This window comes from Periophthalmus magnuspinnatus, chromosome 6, assembly GCF_009829125.3.
Source record: "Periophthalmus magnuspinnatus isolate fPerMag1 chromosome 6, fPerMag1.2.pri, whole genome shotgun sequence".
NCBI classification, from domain to species: domain Eukaryota; kingdom Metazoa; phylum Chordata; class Actinopteri; order Gobiiformes; family Gobiidae; genus Periophthalmus; species Periophthalmus magnuspinnatus.
This window is the reverse complement of record NC_047131.1, coordinates 9,070,164-9,089,162: the sequence shown is the minus strand read 5'-3', so window position 1 is coordinate 9,089,162 and position 18,999 is coordinate 9,070,164. Positions and strand designations below refer to the sequence as shown.

The window sequence follows — 18,999 nt, the reverse complement described above, 5'->3', positions numbered from 1 at the left end:
ATTTCAGCTCGAGTTTCCAAGTCTAGCGCCCCATCTCTGCCAGTTGAACTAGTGCCAGAGCGTTGGTCTTCATCACCAATGTCAAAAGTGTCTGAACAGATTTTGTGAAGAATTTTTGTGGAGGGAAGTTTCTGTTTTTTCATCTTTAAGATTTTGAAAAGAAAAAGAAGACAGGGGCAGAAAGGCAGAAAAGCGTTCAAGAAAAGTTAGAAAAACATGAAGGGTTAGTCTAAGTCTTGGCATTAGCACTTACTGTTAAAATAGTCTGAATTAAATACCTTAAAGCAGCATCATAACGTCTATGGTTAATCTGCCTGTTTCAGTGTTTTTATAACTTTCTGTTGGTTAAATCAACTACTACAACCCCAGATATATTGTATAAGCAGCAATCAAAATATATCCACTGTGTACTCTCTGCATCTAAGTATAAAGCATGCTATTGTCCAAGAATCAAGAAGTGCACGTTAGCATGCTACTTGTTGTCAGCTTTATTGTGACGATGTAGATTTTTTAAATAAAGTGATAATAATTTTGTCCCAGTAAATATATATTATAAAAGCAGCTCTTAGGGTCAATATTAGACTGTTGTGTAAAGCATTTTTATCCTTTAAGAACCAGGAAGTACTGGTGGTGTGCTGTTAGGATGCTAGTTGCCCGCTCTCATCTATGAAAGTTGTGAAAAGCGTGTATAAACTCTGTGTGGCGAATAATTAGTGTCCTCTCAATGCATAAGGTCAGTGAGGAATAACTTTGGCCCACTGCAAACTCTTTAAAATGAACTAGTTCTGTTTTTCACATTTTTAAGATGATAAAAATCACCTCCTTCAAATTATTTCTCTCCTGTATAAATATATATACATGTCTGTGTCTTACCGAGGGTCTGGATAGTGAGTCTTTGAGCTGTGTCTCTAAAATCTGGACTCTTTCCTCTAGAATCTGGTTCCTCTGAGTCAGCATCTCCATCGCCTCGTCCCGTGTTAACGCCTGCTGTTCCCTGAAAACAAAACTGTTATTAGCAATTATCCTTCCATCAATCCATCAGTCTATCAATCATCTCACTATTCATTGTAGTAGTGTAGTAGTTTTGCAAAATCTGAACTTGGTGCTGAACAATCTGGAAAATGTTTGATTCTGTTCAAAGTTTACATTTTAAACAAGCCTAGAAGAATTGACAAAAAGAATAAAATCTGAACTGACAAACTAATACAAGAATCACACTTCAGAACATGTTTGTACAGATCTAAACTACAGACTTAGACGACTGTCTGCAGAATAAGACTACATGAAGACACAGAGGGAGCATCTGACATAAAGCAACATTTCTTAAATATAGGGTTAGCAGTTTTTATGCAGAATAAGACTCCATGGACACACAAGGAGAGCATCTGACACACACAGGTCTAACTACAGGGTTAACAGTTTTTATTCAGAATAAGACGGGAGATTTTGTTGTTTATGGAGGAAATCATGATATGTTTGTGAGTTGCTCATTTTGTCCATTCAAATTGTCATTTAGATTCAATTACGATGAATCTTGCAGCCCTGTTTTTAACATATTTACTTATTTACAGAGAACTATCAAAGTTCACATGAGGACTTTTCTCTTGATTTGCCTTAATGAAAAAACCCTGAAACGTGTCCACCGTTTCTATGGTTATAAATAGTCTAATGTCTGCCTCTCCTTAACAAACATGTCCTATCATGACCTGGTCTGCATCTCCAAAAAAAATACACATAAATTTATCCTCATGATTTGATAAAGCTTCATTTAATAAAACTAAAATGTCATGAGTATTCAGAGATGGGCAGTTCTCACTTACCTTTACGTTAGGAAAATTTGTAACTTTTTAAAGAAATTGTACTTTTCAGAGTACATTTCTAGCAGCATACTACTACTTAAGTATAGTAATATCTTATTGAAGTAACAGTACTGCTTCTTGAGTAATATATAGTAGAGTGTAACAGTACTCTTACTTGAGTAAAAGTTGTGGTTCCTCTTCTCACAGTGAGTAAGTCTAAAGTGACAAAAGCTCGACAATTTGAAATGATTTGAAAATTTGTGTTTCTTATTGCAGATATGATTCAGTTTGTCATATTTTTGTTTCTATCCTTGAAAATATCAGATTTCGTGCATTATTTCATTCTTTGCCTTTCAAATTACATTAAGTTAAAATTATAAATCAGATGTTATATCCCCACAGTTACTATTTAAAGGTCCTATATTACACAAAATTGACTCTTGTAAGCTTAAAGTCATGTTATAATGCTGTTAACTCCTCAAAAACAGACCTGGAGTTGTGTTTTGTTTGTGTTAGTCTTACTTTAGTACATTTTTTGGCTTGTGTACCACCTCTGAGAGTACTCCTCAATTACACAAAATTCAAATGGAGTATTAGAATAACATTAAACGGACAACAGCTGATAAAACTTATATTGATTGCACTTAGGGATCTGGACTATTTTGAGTTAAAGCAGTGAGAGACAATTTGGAACCATCATTTTTGAAAGAATTCGTATATAAACAAAAATGTAAGATACGAGCCAGCGGTCATCAGCAGGTCAAAGAGTTAAAGCATAAAAAGGTGAAATGGTTGTGGTTTAGGCCTACTAATCGCAATCGAATCTGAATAATTTGAACAGGCGCCATAATATTGTAACTGTACCATCATTTCCTCCACAAACAACAAAATCTCCTGTGTATCAGATGCCCTCCCTGCGTCTCAGTGGGATCTTATTCTGCACACAAACTGCTAACCCTCTAGTAACCCTCTGTTTTGAAGTGTGATTCTTGTATTACATTGTCAGTTCATATTTCAGTCTTTTTGTCAAATCTTCTGGATGTGTTTAAAATGTGATGTTGGCAGTAGCAGAAGGACTATTCAGTACTGGCACTTGATCTACCCACCCACAGTAGGGGTATCAGTAGTAGTAGTAGTAGTATTATTAGTATTAGTAGTAGCAGTAGCAGTAGCAGTAGCAGTAGCAGAAGTAGCAGTGGTAGTCTGAAGTACGTGATGTTATTGATCTGTCCCACTTGTAATTAAACAGGAGTGGTAATGTAATAGTGGTAATACTGTTATTATTATTAGTGGTAGTGGTGGTAGTGGTAGTAGTGGTAGTAGTATAGCAGTAGCAGTATAAAGTACTTGATGTTGTTGATCTGTCCCTCCAGATCTCTGTTCCTCCCCCTCAGCTCCTGCAGCTCTGTCTCTCTCTCCTCTGTTCGAACGGACACCACATGGTCCACAGTCACTCCTCTGGACTTCAGCTTCTTCAGCAGAGACGCCTTCTCCTGCTCCAGCCTGAAATACATACAATATACACACAGATAGAAGAAGAAACTTCATATAAGATCATGAACAATCTTAGTTTTAATGGTCAGGTGGATCAGACGGAGCAGTGCCTATGGTTAGCATCACATCCCCAGGGAATGTTGATGACATCAGCTACAAAGTATCAATAACAAAAACATGTCTACCTTCTAGTTAGTTAAACTGGCATTACAGACCTGGAGTACAGATCTTTCAGAGTGTTCATCTGTTTGGTCAGACTCTCGTTTTCTCGTTCTTTTTCTTTTAAAGTCATTTTTACTTTTTCCAGTTTAGTTTTCCACTTCTTGCCCTCCTCCCATCGGATCACCTCTTCTTTGGGCTGCCACAAAATCAAAACAAATGTTACAAACTCATCACAGAACTGTAAAATGATATTGTTAACTAGACTTCCAAACCTTTCCAGAATCGTCTTTCACTGGTTTAGTGTCTCCTTTGTCCAGTTCTGATTCCAGCTTCCTGATTTTCTTCTGCAGATTTTCAATGGTTTGGCCTTTACTGTCACTCTCAGGCTGATTCTGAAAAAGAAAAGAAAAATAAAGTTAAAAATGACAACTTTCAACTTTCATTTTTATCAAAGATGGAGCATTAAAGTCACTCTATAAAACTTTTTGGTTGTGTTTATTGTACTGCAAAAGGTGGGCTTGCATCTCCACAAACCTGACTCTTACTTGGCCTGGGGGAGGGTCTCATCCTGCTTGTTTCCATGGATAATCCATTAATCAAACTTTATTTATAAAGCGCTTTTCATACAAAATATTTAACTCAAAGTACTTATACTAATACATTAAAAACAATCCCCAATTTACAGATCTTATGTGGTTTTAACGTTCTATTTGACGACTTGTAATTCAATATACTGTGATCATACACTGTATAAAGAAGTCTATTAGCAGTTTAGCAGTTTTAGGGGAGAATATGGTGCCGAGTCCCATGTTAGGAATTCCGACAGCGAGTATCATAGCTGGAGCGAGGCTGTTGAAAATAACACCCCTTCCTGCCCTCACCGCTGGTTTAGCAGGGGGCGCATAGCAACGCTGTCAATCAAACCTGTTGCTAACACTAGCAGGAGTGACCTCGGGGAAAGAAGGCGCCTGCTTTGTCTGTTATTAATGTTCATATCTTGAGTTATGTACACAATAGCGAAATAAAAATACCAAGATCACGTAGAACGGGTTAATACAAACATTTTAATACCAAAATGACGAGTCTGACAGCAGCAGTTACAGAGAGAGGGGTGACAATTTTCTGAGGCAAAATGAACTGGAGCCAGAGTCAATGGAGTCGAAAGCGCGCCCATGATCACTTCCTATTTGGAACACGGCATCTAGCAGGTTAGCTATGTCCATTTATATACAGTCTATGATTGTCACAGCCCCGATATTATTGTGAGACTTTTGACGATACAGTATCACTCTATTTCAGTTATTATTACATCCCTAAATAAAAAAAAACTGATTCTTTCTTTTACCTGCAGTGCGTTGCTGAGGCGTTTGACCTGTTGTTTTAACTCCTTCACCTCCCTCTCTCTCTCCTCTTTCTCCTTCTCCAGTCTCCTCTGAGTCTTCTGGCTCCTTTGTACTTCCTGGTTCAGACTCTCCACTTCCTCCTTCAGGCTGGACTCACGGTTTCTGGAAGATTTCAGATTGTCCTTCAGCACCTGCAGCTCCTCAGTCAGATCCTGCACCTGGGACTGAAACAAAAAAGACAAAATATGTTTTTAAAGGCACACTATGTAACTTTTCCCCCTGCCTGTCGCCATGGAAATTTTACACAGTTTGGAATTAAATCAAACAAGTGACACCACCAGGCCAAGTTACTGGTTAGATCTGTGGAGAGATGACTCACAGTAAGAATGCATGTTTTCTAGATACTTTTTGCAAAAACACCTGCACTATTTAGATCACCTGAATATAAGCCGCAGCAGCTAAATTTTAAAATAAAATACATTTTGTTTATATAAAGGAATATACTTGAATATAACTTGAATGTAAGCTGCATATTAAAAATATGTTGTAACATGAGATATTTGCACAGAAAGATGGCAGATGGAGTTTTTTTTAATTTTAATTTAAGACAGGTTTTTTTCAAATTGTGCCTGAAAATTGGCAGTGCGTCACCAAAACGCCATCAACACGGAAGGAACATATCTGCAGGTTTACAAAATAAAACAGCACAAACACGGGCCATCTGCTTTTGTCATCTTTTTACATTGACTAAGTTCTTCCTGCTGCCACCTCCAACATCGCACCATTGATTCACTGATGCCAAGCTTATGTGCAATGGCTCCATTTCCTGCTTTGATACTAGATCCATTACCTTTAACTTAAAAGTTGTATTATATGCATTTCTTTGTATGTTTTCCATGATGAGGGTGTGTGCATGATGCACAAAATGACAGTTCAAAATCAAAACTAGTGTATTCTTCAACACATAAGCTTTCCCCACGTCTGTCTCACTTTTGCATTTACTGCTAGAGAGTGCCGACCGATGGGAGTGTGGGAAAAAAGTAGCAGCTTATAGTTAGAAATTTACAGTATCAACATTGTATTACCAATAGTGTTGTCACAATACTAAAATTTCAAATGATCAATACTAAGCATTACAATTCCACGATGGCAATACAAAACACTCTTTCTTTAGACAATAGAATGTGATTTTCCACATTAAATGGTAGTACTTTCTTTTCTATTCCTATGTGTCTTATATCTGTGTAATCCCTCAGTGTCCAGTAGGTTCATAGTGGTCCATGGGTGTATACTAGTCTATGTGTCTTATACTTGTGAAAGATACAGCTCAAGATCATTCTAAAGATATTCAGGGAAGGTTAATTTCTTGTTTCACCTTGAGGTCCTTAGTGTGGCGGTCGATGAGCTGTTGGACGTTCAGACCTTGTTCTTTCTGAGCGGCTGCAGAGATCACCTGCTGTTCAGCGGCAGAGGTGAGCTCCGCCCTCATCGCCAGCAGTGCTCGACCCAGACTCTGAAGGAGACAAGGGTCAGGGGTCAGAGGTCAGTCATGAGGCAGGGACAGGTCAGCACTAGAGCGACAACACATCTCACGTTAAAGAGATCGCAGCTAACAAAGTTATTAGCATGGATCTATGGTTATAGCTGTGACGTAAAGTGTGTGAGGGAGGTTCAGGTAAGAAGCTAGGCTAAGCTAATGTTAGTGGTGACTGGCAGTAAGATATACACACTGGTAATCCATGTTTTATGCATTTTGCCAAATTATCACTTCATTAGTTACATTTACATTTATATTTGATACAGTTTGTGGTTAAACATATGCTTTTAAAAGGTAATTGTCTTTTGTTTGATGAATAAGGAACAAAACTGAAGCTAAAAATCAGCTGTGAAGTTTCTGGTTAGATCCAGAAGTGATATCATCACTTAACAACTTTATAGTCATGCTAACGACTAGCATGAGTGACGCAAATTTGGCAAATGACTCACATTGATAAATAATATTCTGTGTACTGAGATACTGTGTTGTTACCTTGAGCTGTTTATCCTTCTGAGCGAGCTGCCCTTTAAGCCGGTCGACTAAACTCTTAAGGCTGTTGCTAGGAGACCGGGCATTGGCCTCTCTCTGGACCTGGAGCTCGGTCTGAACTTGGACCAGGTCTAGCTCAATCTGTGTCATGTGACTCCTCTGTTCTTCCAACTCATTGGTTAGAGCTTTCACCTGCGCAGTGTAATGCTCCTCCAGCCTAGAGTCAGAAACACAGAGGAGAATAAGTGAAGGACAATTATGAAGACCAAAACTTAGAACTAAACTTTTCAAATAATTAATTCCTTATAATACGTTGAGTGCTCTTTCCCTTTAAAGATAAAATAAGTTTATGTCTGAATTTCTCAAAACTGCTGATAAATGTGTGTTGTCTTTGTCAAGCAGTTACGAGGGGGTCTGATATTATGTGAATTGTTTTGCATGAGTCCCATGTCCCATGGATATAACTACAGCTTCTCTATTGATACTTTAATCTATGAGCCCAAACATCCTTGTCAAAGGCTGATCTCTCAAAAGCTGAGCAGCACCGGGCCTGGTCAGTACTTGGATGGGAGACTGCTGGAAATCCCAGGGGCCACAGGGGGGCAGCAGCGTCAAAACTGTTGTGGCCTTTGGCTTCACCACATTGCCAAGTATGAATGTGGGGTGTGTGTGTGTGCGTGTGTGTATGGAGTGTTGGTAGTGGCTGAAGGGGTTGATGGCGAAGATTGGCAGCCTCACTTCCGTAAGATTGCCTCAGGGCCGCTGTGACTAACACCACCAAGTGTAGAGTGAATGAAAGAGCCCTGCTTAACTTCTGCAATCTCACAAGATCAGACTTTGACAAATAATTTAGTTTTGCCCCAGTACAGATATATTGTCATCATCTGCAAACCAGGATGTGCGCTTTTGTTGTTGTTAGCATTATCTTGATGGCAAAACTCTGCTCTGGTCTCTGAGAGTTGTGAAAGGCGCTTATTGCAGTGAATAATTAGGGTGCTCTGAACGCATAAGGTGAGCGAGGAATAACTGAACTGGTTGTTTTCCATGTTTTTACACGGTACATTTAAACATATTATAGAACTGACCTGTGTCTCTCCTCCTCGTGCCTCTGCCCTTCACTCTGTAGTTCTCTCTGGGCTCTCTCCGCCTCCGCAGATCTGAGCCTCAGCTGATCTGTGATGCTCGACAGGCTCAGCTCCAGCTCCGACACCGTCAGCTCCAGTTCAGACAAACGCTCCAAGTGTTTAGAGCTCGGTACTTTCAACGCCGGTTTCTTTATCAGTTCCTGGGGACAATAAAACAATGACATGAATATATTATTGCATTTGTGCTTTAAGAGAAGAACTTTTGTGCTTCTTTCATGTGCCTGATAATTACAGAGATATTAACCATAAACCAGGCCAAAATATCAGCATTCTAAATATTTGGCAGCAGATTCACTACACCAAACTATTCTTAACTGTCTCTCATTGGGATGGGACCTATTTTTGTCCAATTTTAATTCAGATTGGAAAACGGTTAAGCACATTTCTTGAAAAGCTTTAGTTCCAAAAAGCAAAAATATAAAGTTCAATAAATCTAAAATTGTGAAGCCAAAACTGAGCGGAGTGTATGTGAAATGACGCAGTCTCGCCTTTTGTCTCATATTGTCGCATCCCACCTCTGGTCTCTCATCACATTGGTGTAACAAATGCTCACAGGAAAATGTTTGTATAATATTGGCTAGTGTGTTTTATTACTACGCTATGATGATAACAGAAAAAAGCTCCTCCCTTCAGACAGATATAAGGCAGTGTCCACCGGTAATCTGACCAGAACTGAGGAAGCGGCTTGAATGAGCAGCCAAACGTCTTCACTTCAACAACTTTTTGTCCAGTTGACAGATTTGAATTTTTCTTTTACTATGAATCAGACCTCGACAACTGAGGGATTACACAGACACTATGCTACAATAATTATAATAAAAAACGAGTGGAGGGCCAGTTTAAAACAGGCCAAAGGCTCCCTAACCATCTGGTGACTAAAACAACAGTGGGCTTTATGTTTGTACCAAAGCAGTGAGTTTGAGCTGGTCCACGGAGCTGTCGGTCTGTGAGTCCAGTTTCTCATGAAGAGCTCTGAGTTCATCCAGGTGTTTCTTTATCATCTCCTCCTGCTCCTATGGGGAAAAAAAAACAAAACACATAAACCTGCTCTAGATATAAAGATGAATACATCAATCAAGATAATTCAGGTCTCAATATAATCAAGTCAAACTAAATATAAAGTGCTTTTTTATCTGTCTTTATATGTCACAGTAAAGTAATATTGAGTAATACATTTCTAGAAGTTGCATGAGTCCATAGAAATAGAAAGAGGAGTTTTATTACATATATTATAGCCAAAAGAACCACATCTCCATGAAAACTCCTCTTACTTGGCTTTTCCAGGCCAAGTAAGAGTAAGGTTTGTGGAGGTGCAAGCCCGTCCATAGTAAAAATATCAAAAATGAAATGCTTTTTTATAGTCTACTCTTTGGTTAAAAAGTTACACGGTGGGGCTTTAACTCTACTTTATAATGCAGAAAGTTTTATTTTGTGAAGTTGGTCACATAAGAATGGTATTCAAAGAAAAATGGATTCTTGGATTTTTAGTTTTTGAATTGTTGAGTTGAGCTTGTACCTGCCGCGCCTCCCCCAGCTGCTTCTGGTACTTCTTGACAACCTCCTCCTTCTTATCGAGTCGCCCCTGCAGGTCTCGGATGGCCTGCTGGGCCAGCTTTAGTCCGGTCTGGTCTTGGTCTTTGGTCCGGTCTTGGTTCTGATTCAGTTCTGCCAGGAGCCTCTCTCTTTGGGCTGTGGCAGGGAGTCTCAGACGCAGCTCGTTTATGACCCGGTCTCTGGAGATCAGGTTCTGCTCAGACCTCCACAAGGCCGACTCCTTCTCTTTCAGTTTCTGTAAAAATACAACCGATTTAGAGGAGGTGAAAAGGGTAATAGTTATAGTTAACACATTTGGCACATATATTCTAATAGGACGACCAAACGATCCTTATACTGTATACACACAGAAAATATCTAATTGTGACATTCATTGTGATTGCATTTAGATTTGTTATTTTATGTTTTACAAGTAGGATTCAATTCACAGTACACATTTTACACATACATTAACAATTGAGAGAAGACTGAAATCTGAACTGCTGCACACCTGTCAGAACATGTTTGTAGAGATCTAAACTATAAACCAAGCACGTTTTCCACATTACTCATTGAATAGATTGTGATCAACCCTGAGCTAAAATGGCTAAAATCAAGTGCAAAGGTCAAATAAGCAAATATGAAATTCAACAGATTCCATTTCTAATTAAACACATTTTTCATATTAACTTTATTCTATTAAATTGTATTCATTTCCAATATTCCCTTTTGAGCTGTACCTCGTCCAAATTCTTGCAGGTGGCCTGGAGGTCCTTAATAGTTTTTAAATGTTCTCTAATTTTCTCCAGAGAAAAATCCAACTGATGACCCAGAGGCAAAGAGGGGTCAGGGAGGAAACCGCTGTCTTCAATCTGAAAGACAACAAAATAAAAAGGTTAAGGTAAGGCCACTCAGCCAACAGGCCAACACTGCTCTGTCAGACTCTCTCCTTTGTATTGTATACCGTACATTCCATATGGATATATTCACTCTACCTCCTCTGTACCATATACTTTCTCTCATGAACATATAACTGTACCTTCTGAGTGTTGCTGAGCAGTTCATCTTGGTGTTTTTCATACTGGTCGAGTTGTCTCTCCAGCTCCAGTTCTCTCTGATCCCAGACCAGCTGCCTCTCCTCCAGGAGCTACCACAAATAGAATAGTAAAACAAAACATAAGGTGACAAAGCATAATATTTTTGTTATGTATGTAAACTGGAGCTGTTCCTCACTGTGTTTTGCTGCACCATGTCCTCCTCCAGTCTCTGTATATTCCTCTCCTGCTCCTGGACCAGTCTCTTCAGAAAAACCGTCTCCTCTTTTTGGACCAACAGCTCACGGCTCCTCCTCATTTCCTGTAGCCGAGCCTCCTCCATGCGCCGCTGCCACTCCATCACCTGTGCAAATAAAAAGTAAAAATCTAGCAAAGTAATATGAAAGAAATGTAAGATGTTATTATGGAAGCATACAGAGACGTAAATTTAAATTAAACACCCTTTAACATAAATCTGACAACACACTTAAAAAGGCCATGTCAATAGTTGCTCGATTTAAGTTGAGATACACATGAAATAATGTAAATACGTTCGTTTATTTATTTTTTAACCATTATCTCTGCATATTAAATGTGCTCTTATGATGTGGACATTAGGAAGAATCGGCACTGCAAAGTTAAAGGTGTGCTATGTAATTTTGTGATAGAGGGTCAGCTAACTACGTGGAGCATATTGCTATCTATCTTTGTGAACACAAGCAGATGATGACATAAAAGTAGGTCACAGGTCAGATCTGTGGAGAGGTGTGCTTTGTGCTTACAGTTAAAATATATGTTTTTCTTATTTATGGGCAATAGATAAAAATGTTATTCATTTAATGGTTTAAGGATAGACATGATTAATGCCAAATTATTATGATTAATGCCAATATCCAAATTGTGAATAATATCCCCATGGAAACGAACAAACAGACCCCCCACTAGAGGAGTTACATATGCACCTTTGCAGCAAATCACTCAAATTTTACTAAAATTTCAGAATGTCCAGTTGTTTTGTTAAGAGTCAACATCACTAAGAAGCAATTGACCAACTGAATATTCTGTGCAATATCTCATTAGTACATTATTTTCTAATCAGTTCAAGGTTTTACAAAACAAAAATATATTGTAATAAGCTTTATTTGTAATTGTTGTACAAGAAGGGGACTAATGAAGTGTTACATCACCCATACCGTTGTCTCCAGCCAAATTCAGCTCATCGGGGCTAGCAGTTATAGGGACGAATTTGGAGCCAAGTTTGGAATTTGGAATTTGGAACGCAGGTATCATAGCAAACAAAGAGTCAATCTGGAGCGAGGGTGTTGATGGTAACATACCGTCACACCCGCACCACTGGTTTAGCATCTGTCTGTTGTTCATGTTCATATCTTGATTTGTAGACACAATCGTAAAATAAAAACATCAGGATCATGTAGAGCGGGTTAATACGAACATTTTAAAACCAAAATGACAAGGCTGACAACAGCAGTTACAGAGAGAAGGGTGACTATTTTAATAGAAAGTGAATTGGGGTACGGAGTCGATGGAGCCATAAGAGCGCCCATGCTCACTTAATAATTTACCTTGCAGAACGCAGCAGGATGTCCGCGGCAATGTCCATTTGTATAAACAGTCTATGGCTTTTTCCCAACATTATGAAGACGGATCTGGGACATTCAAATGACATTCTTTGATTCCAAATATGTTTCTGGATTGAAAGAATGTATTTCCATTGGACCAGAATGAAAGCTATATATTTATCTCTTGGAAAAGGCAGTCCCAGTAGATACGCAAAATATGCAGTGTCAAATCAGCCATGTTAAGGTCAAATATGTAACAGAGTACATTATGATGAAATAGGCCCTTGTGTTCAAACGAATATGATAAGACTAAACAGTGATATCACATATGTCTATACTTTGAGAATAGTCCAAGGTTTCGCAAACTGTGGTAATTGTCTAAAAAAAAGAGCATTTTAGTAAAATTTTGGTGCTGCAATCAGTACTGAGTATCAACATGAATCATGACACACTCTGGTGTACGTCAACTTTTTTACATCATAATCATGGATCTATTAAAATAACTGGACAGGGTATTAGCGCTTGAACCTGTCTTGAGTTGGACCACTCCTTGGTACTGCAGCAAAAAATCCTTCCCTTCCTTCCTTTTTTCCAGAAAAGCACAATATAAATGCAAACTGGACTGACAGCTTTCAAAAAGGTCTGATTTTGTGTCAATTTTTACCTTTACCTACTCTCGGTCACTTTGTATGTGAGACTGCGTGCTTTTGTGGGAGAAGTGCCCATTCACTTCAACAGGCAGCTGATACACAGGAATATAGGAGGATGGAAGGGAGGGCATCTGACACATGCATACCTTCTGAGCCCCTTTAGCATCCTTTAGTGTAGCGATCAACTCCTCCAGGCCCCTCATCCTCAGCTCCAGCTCCTTTGCTTTGCTCTCCGCTCTCCTCCTCTCCTCTTCTGCCTGTCTTCTCTCGTCCGTTGCCCTCCCTCGCTCCTCCTGCATCTGCAACAGAGACCACAGCTTTAGATATATTTATCAAAATAAGTACTTTTAGACAATAACCATCAACACAACCATTTGTTAAGTACTTGAGTAATATTAATTTGAAGTAACAATTCAATTTAACCAGCCTACAAGTAACAAAAGCTTTCTGTTGACATGAGAAGTGACCAGAGCATTTATTAAATAAGCACTTTTAGACAACAACCATCTCCCAAACAAAACTTTGTATTGATACTCTGCAGTGACATCATGCTGGGGATATGATATTTGTATCTCTATGGTGGAATGTTCAACAGTTCCTATAGAGACACATCTCACACACTAGCAAACACTGTCAAAAAAAATTTAAGATGGTCTGAAAACTGAAGAAAAAAAACAAATCAATACAAGCCTTCATGGGCTTGTTTAGGTGTTTGATTTTTAGGTGTTTGCTAGCTAGCTTGTGACTGTAATGTTATGTGTGAGATATTTGTTAAACAGTACAAATAATTTGAAAGTAGTGCTGTCAGTTAGCATCACACCCGTGCTCTAAAGTATATGTTCTTGAGTAATATTATTCTGAAGTATAATCCTGAACCCAACCACAATACTAGGGAAATTATATCTAAATGTTCGGCCTTTTAAGTACTTTGTTTTAAATATTTTTATTTATCAAATCATAATCTCTGTGTAGATTAGGAGTTTTGACCTAGTGTACCACATGGTTGCTATGTAACAGTTATGGAATTCCCGAGTGTTATATCATGATTTCCAACTGGGAAGTGAAATTTTATACCTAAAACATTGACAAACTTTGAAAAATGTTATTATTTTGTTTATAAAATCTTATAAAAATATAATGATCTTAAGTGTGTCCAGTAAAATTAGTCATCTACCTGTCACTCACTCAGAGCATAACAGAGGAGAAGTTAGTAGGGACAAATATATGTGTTTGGTCTGCATTTAACAGATAAAATGCCTGTACCTGGACCAGGGCCACAGCAAACTTCTCCTGCTGTTTGAGAGGCAGAGCTCCAGAGAACTGCCTCCTGAGAGACTGCACCGTCTGACGAAGGTGACGGCAGCGGTTTCGAGCTTCTTGTCGAGCGAGGAAGAGGGCATGGTCACTCTGTTCCTGCTTCTGTTCGGCCCGGAGCCTCTGGACCTCCAGCTTTTGCACAGAGGAGAGAGCAGAGCGCAGCCGGCCCAGAGCAGACGCTTCACTGACCTGCAGAGACATGATGTGCTGGTGCAGTGTGGCGATCAGGGACTTCTCATCAGACTGGGACTAAGAACACACAAGAAATGTTTACAGAATAGGCTCAGTTATATTACAATATATTAAAAAAAACAAATGAGGAAATAATTGTAAGAAAAAAGTCGTATGCATCTTTTTCATGCAGTACTTAAAGGGCCCTTATTATGTAATTTTCTTATCACACATATTTGAGAAACCCTTTATTATTAGTCGCTCTACATGTCCAATACTCAAAATGCTCAGTTAAAATAAAAAGTAAAAAAATTTAAATAATCCCGTCCAGCCTTGATTTCCCTCTATACAGTAATTGCAAATTTCCTCCATCAAAAGACATCAGCAGAAATTGCATTATACATATTCATTATGTACCATACATAAAGAGAAAGCTGAGTATGTTGTGGTAGTTTTCATGTTAACAAAACACAACTACAGGTATGTTGTGATGAAAATCACATCATATGGGCCCTTTAGGTTCATTCTGTCACCTGCAGGTCTAGTATCTGTCTCCTGAGGGACTCCAGCTCTCTCTCTTTACTCTGATGTTTGGACTCAAGAGCTGAGGCCTGCAGCATGGCCACATCTGACACCTCCTGCAGCCTACAGACACACAGAGACACAGCAAAGGGTTAGATGAAACTCTAAATACAGTTGTCCTTCACTATAACGCGGTTCACCTTTCGTAGCCTCGCTATTTTGCGGATTTTAGAGGATTTTTTATTTTATTTTTTTTTACAGCGTATGAACATGCATTGTGTTCTGCATTCTGATTGGCTAAGGGACTGTAGTAGACCATTGTCCATCAGTCTCCTTCGTGCCGTGTCTCCTGTACAGTACAGAATGTGTTCAGCTTGACAAATTTACATAAATGTTCACTAGCTAGCATTTTTATTTACAGTATGGGAAAATGTTTATATTTTTATTTTTGGGCCTGGAAACTGGTCTTGATCTTTGGTTACTGTACTTACTTTTTAAAACCCACAAAGTTTTGAACTTTGAGAGTGTTTAAACAAGAGAGACATGTGAGAAAATATTAATGCGGGTCTGAGAAAAGTGTATAAAGTGTGTGGTGAGGGGTTTTACAGCTGCAAAACATATTTAATAATTGTAAAAATAAAGCTGATACTTTGTGGATTTTGTCTATTGAGGGTTATTTTTAGAACGTAACCCCCACAAAAAATCTTTGGTAAGAACTTTTGTGCACCACGAAAAAGCTGGGTTGTTGGGTCAAGCATAAATAATAAAAATTAAAAAAATCAAAAGGTTTAAAAAGTCCTATACAAGACTAATGCAGAGTTATATTATTTAGAATCAAAGTTCAAAGGTTATACAGACTAATTTAGCTCTGCTATGTTGTTTTTACAAAAAAAAAAAAAAAAAAAAAAAAAAAAAACTGGACCTGTGTTTTGTTTCATTCATTCTGATAAAATCTAACTGTCTTCACTCAGATGTAATTCAACAAGCAAGCAGCTAATGATGCATTAATTATAATTAATTAATTAATATGACAAGTTTGTGGAGCCAATCCCAAAATAATAATGAGAAGGTTCAACATTTGTGGAGCAGTGAATGTCCCATAGAGTTACACAGGCCTCTGAACATTTAAATTGTCCTCATCAAATTATACAACGTTAATGCAACACATTATATCAAATTTTAATTCATAGCACAGTGCTATTTTGACTGTAGCTCATATATTGATACTTTGCAGCTGATGTCATCAATATTCCGTGGGGGTGTGATGCTAACTGTAGGCATGCTCTGTCTGAAGCTTTTGTTAGACTTTAATCTGTGCTTTATTTTAACACAAATTGACCAGAAAGAGCTGATGTGCCTCTCAGATAAGATTATAGTCACAGGCTAGCTAGCATTAGCCAACAGTTTTTCAGTTACTGTAGTCACTCTCACCTTTTTTGTTGAAAATCAAACTCCTAAACAGGACCATGAACATCCGGATTGATCACAGCCTCCTGAAAATGTGTTATTTAAATCCATTTTGTATTTTTTTTTTAGTTTTCAGACTATCTTAAAACTTTTTTGGCTGTTTTGCTCAAGTGTGCATTGTGTCTCCATGGTAACTCCTGAACATTCTGTCATAAACATACATACAGAACACCCCCAGCGTGCAAAGTATCAATTAGATTCAACTTTAAATGTAGCCTGAATATAAACATACTTGGTGACTTCTTCTCTCAGCAGAGCTTCAGTCTTCTCCAGTTCGTTGATTCGGGCCCGGTCGGCATCGCTAACAGATTTACTCACACAATTCGACAGCTCGTCTCTCAACTCACGCTCCAGACTCTGCAAATCCACGTTCATCTTTGTCAGCTGAAATTAAAACAGTAAAGACCCATCAGATACAAGCTTTAAAGTAAACACCTAAACTCCGCCCACAATCACATTTCAAATAGAGCTGCTTAACTGGGTAGTACCTGCAGGACTAAAGAGGAGAGTGAGGGGGGAGGAGTGGGGTCTGGAGGTATAAGTAACAGTGTTGGTCCACTTCAAACTTGGCCCCTGCAGTCAGGTGTTTGTAATCAGAAACACCTGGCTCTACTCATCCTGTGTGATGTCACATAATACTTGAAATTGCAGAGGTAACTGGAGGCAGCACAGTTTTTGACAGTTTTAGACCACAAAGCTCCAAATTCTTTTCTTTTTTCTTTTGCACCAAATTATATATATATATATATATATATATATAAAAAAAAAAAAGATTAGAAACAGTAGACAATGTTATTAAAACATCATATAGACAGTTTAGTAGAATAAGACAAAGTAATATAAGAATCATATTTCAGAACATGTTTGTACACATCTAAAGTACAGGGTCAGCTGTTTTTATGCAGAATAAGACAGAAAATGTTGTTTGTGGAAGAAATGATGGTACTTCAAAAGCTGCACCTTTGCAAATTTGTTAATTGTGTCCATTCAAATTGTGATTAATCTTTCAGCCCTAATGACAGGTTAGACTGCTCCTTTCACTAAAACATAGTTAGCATCATTATATTTAAAATATTTTTCTAAAAATGTAGTTGTTAGTTTAAACCTAAACCTAGTTAAAACAGAAAATACCTTTCTTGTGCATAGACTGTCTGAATGGAGTTTTCTGTGTTGATGACACAGTCAGAGGGATTCTGTTTTTGAACTCAACTCTACTCCCTGTATTTTCTACTTTTCATCTCATCTTTTTGCCACTTCACAGATCTAAAACTATGTTGATGGTTTTTAAATGTCTCCGTGGGTTGGTTCTCTGACATGGTTCTTTCTGTTCATGTTCCCACTGGAACGTTGAGACTGGGCTTTTGCTGTAGCTGGTCTCAGTTTTGTGTTATAAGATTGTACTTTATATTGCCTTTGTACAACACTTTGGGCAGCTGTGGTTGTTTTTAAATGTGCTTTATGAATAAATTTGACTTGACTTAACTAAAACTATGATAAATATTTACCAGTTACCATCCCACTAAACCACCATGATTCACATTTGTCAGCTGAAGTTGGAGTTTTCCCTGTTAGTGACATAGGTAGAGGGATTCCGTTTTATAACTCACTTACTGTATTTTTTCCCACAAACGACCACTGATGTAACAGATACGAGCCATAGAAAACAGGCTTTAAAAGGGAAAAACCTCACAGCACTAAATGTGTGTGAATTTGGCAAAAGAAGACTCAAGTCAACAGGACATGTAAAAGTTCACTGACCCAAAATATTTAACACAAACAAAACAGTCCTGATGTAATATAAACCCAAACTTTCCCAAACTAAGTCCAACATCAAGAAGTATATAAAATGTGTATTTATTCATTGTAAATTAAAGACACAGCACGTAACTTTACTGTGGGGTTTGATGATCTTAGCCTGGTGGAATCACTGGTTTGTCTCCATTGAGATGAATAACTTCAATGCCATACTGTGGAATATTTCAGGCTCCATGGACACAAGTAGAGCGCGAACCCTCCACCAGAAAAGTGACATAGTGCAACTTTAAAACTATTGCTAATATTTATTTATTCATTCTTGTTGTAGGCTGCAATTATTTAGATAATAGAATGTCCTCTGCAAACTACTGTCACCAAAAGTATCAAAAATCAGATACTGATCAATATTAAAACTAGTATCAAAACCAGACTCATTTGATCAGTACCAATACTGTAAAGTCACATTCACAGGACAGAAATGAATCTTTCCTGAATATCTTTAGAATGATCTTGAGCTGTATCTTTCATAAGTAGTTGGGGCGACAGTGGCTCAGTGGTTAGAGTGTTGGTCCCCCAACCCGAAGGTCGGAGGATCGAGTCCCACTCGGACCAAGTTCTGTCGTTGTGTCCAGGGCAGCTGTGGCTACAATAGTAGCTTACCATCACCAAGTGTGGAAATGAATGAATAATGACTATAGTGTAGCACTTTGAGAGGCTTTGACAAGCCTGTAAAGCGCATTACAAGTGTAAGCCATTATTATTATTAAGTATAAAACACATAGACTAGTGAACCTACACTACACTATGAACCTACTGGACACTGAGCAATTACACAGATATAAGGACACATGGGAATAGAAAAGAAAGTACTGTACTACTATTTAATCTTGAAAAAATCACATTCTATTAAGAACGTGTTTTATTACCATTGTGGTATCAGAATAAGTATTGAGAATCAAATCTATTCCTTAGTATTGAAATAGGGATCTGACGCTGCTGTA

The 18,999-nt window shown here is 38.2% G+C and overlaps 1 protein-coding gene across 1 annotated transcript in view; it reads right to left on the bottom strand.

Moving 5' to 3' along the window:
- cep290 (centrosomal protein 290) overlaps positions 1-18,999 on the bottom strand; it is a 56,714-nt gene that overhangs the window by 9,553 nt on the left and 28,162 nt on the right. Inside the window, exons 27-43 of the mRNA XM_055222638.1 lie at positions 16,476-16,627; positions 14,788-14,899; positions 14,030-14,332; positions 12,913-13,065; positions 10,736-10,900; positions 10,542-10,649; positions 10,243-10,374; positions 9,486-9,758; positions 8,875-8,982; positions 7,910-8,109; positions 6,828-7,041; positions 6,174-6,311; positions 4,801-5,022; positions 3,728-3,847; positions 3,509-3,651; positions 3,147-3,302; positions 874-994 (exon numbers count right to left, since the gene is read on the bottom strand). Of these exons, the coding sequence (XP_055078613.1) occupies positions 874-994; positions 3,147-3,302; positions 3,509-3,651; positions 3,728-3,847; positions 4,801-5,022; positions 6,174-6,311; positions 6,828-7,041; positions 7,910-8,109; positions 8,875-8,982; positions 9,486-9,758; positions 10,243-10,374; positions 10,542-10,649; positions 10,736-10,900; positions 12,913-13,065; positions 14,030-14,332; positions 14,788-14,899; positions 16,476-16,627 (2,820 nt within the window). The remainder of the gene's footprint in view (positions 1-873; positions 995-3,146; positions 3,303-3,508; positions 3,652-3,727; positions 3,848-4,800; positions 5,023-6,173; positions 6,312-6,827; positions 7,042-7,909; positions 8,110-8,874; positions 8,983-9,485; positions 9,759-10,242; positions 10,375-10,541; positions 10,650-10,735; positions 10,901-12,912; positions 13,066-14,029; positions 14,333-14,787; positions 14,900-16,475; positions 16,628-18,999) is intronic.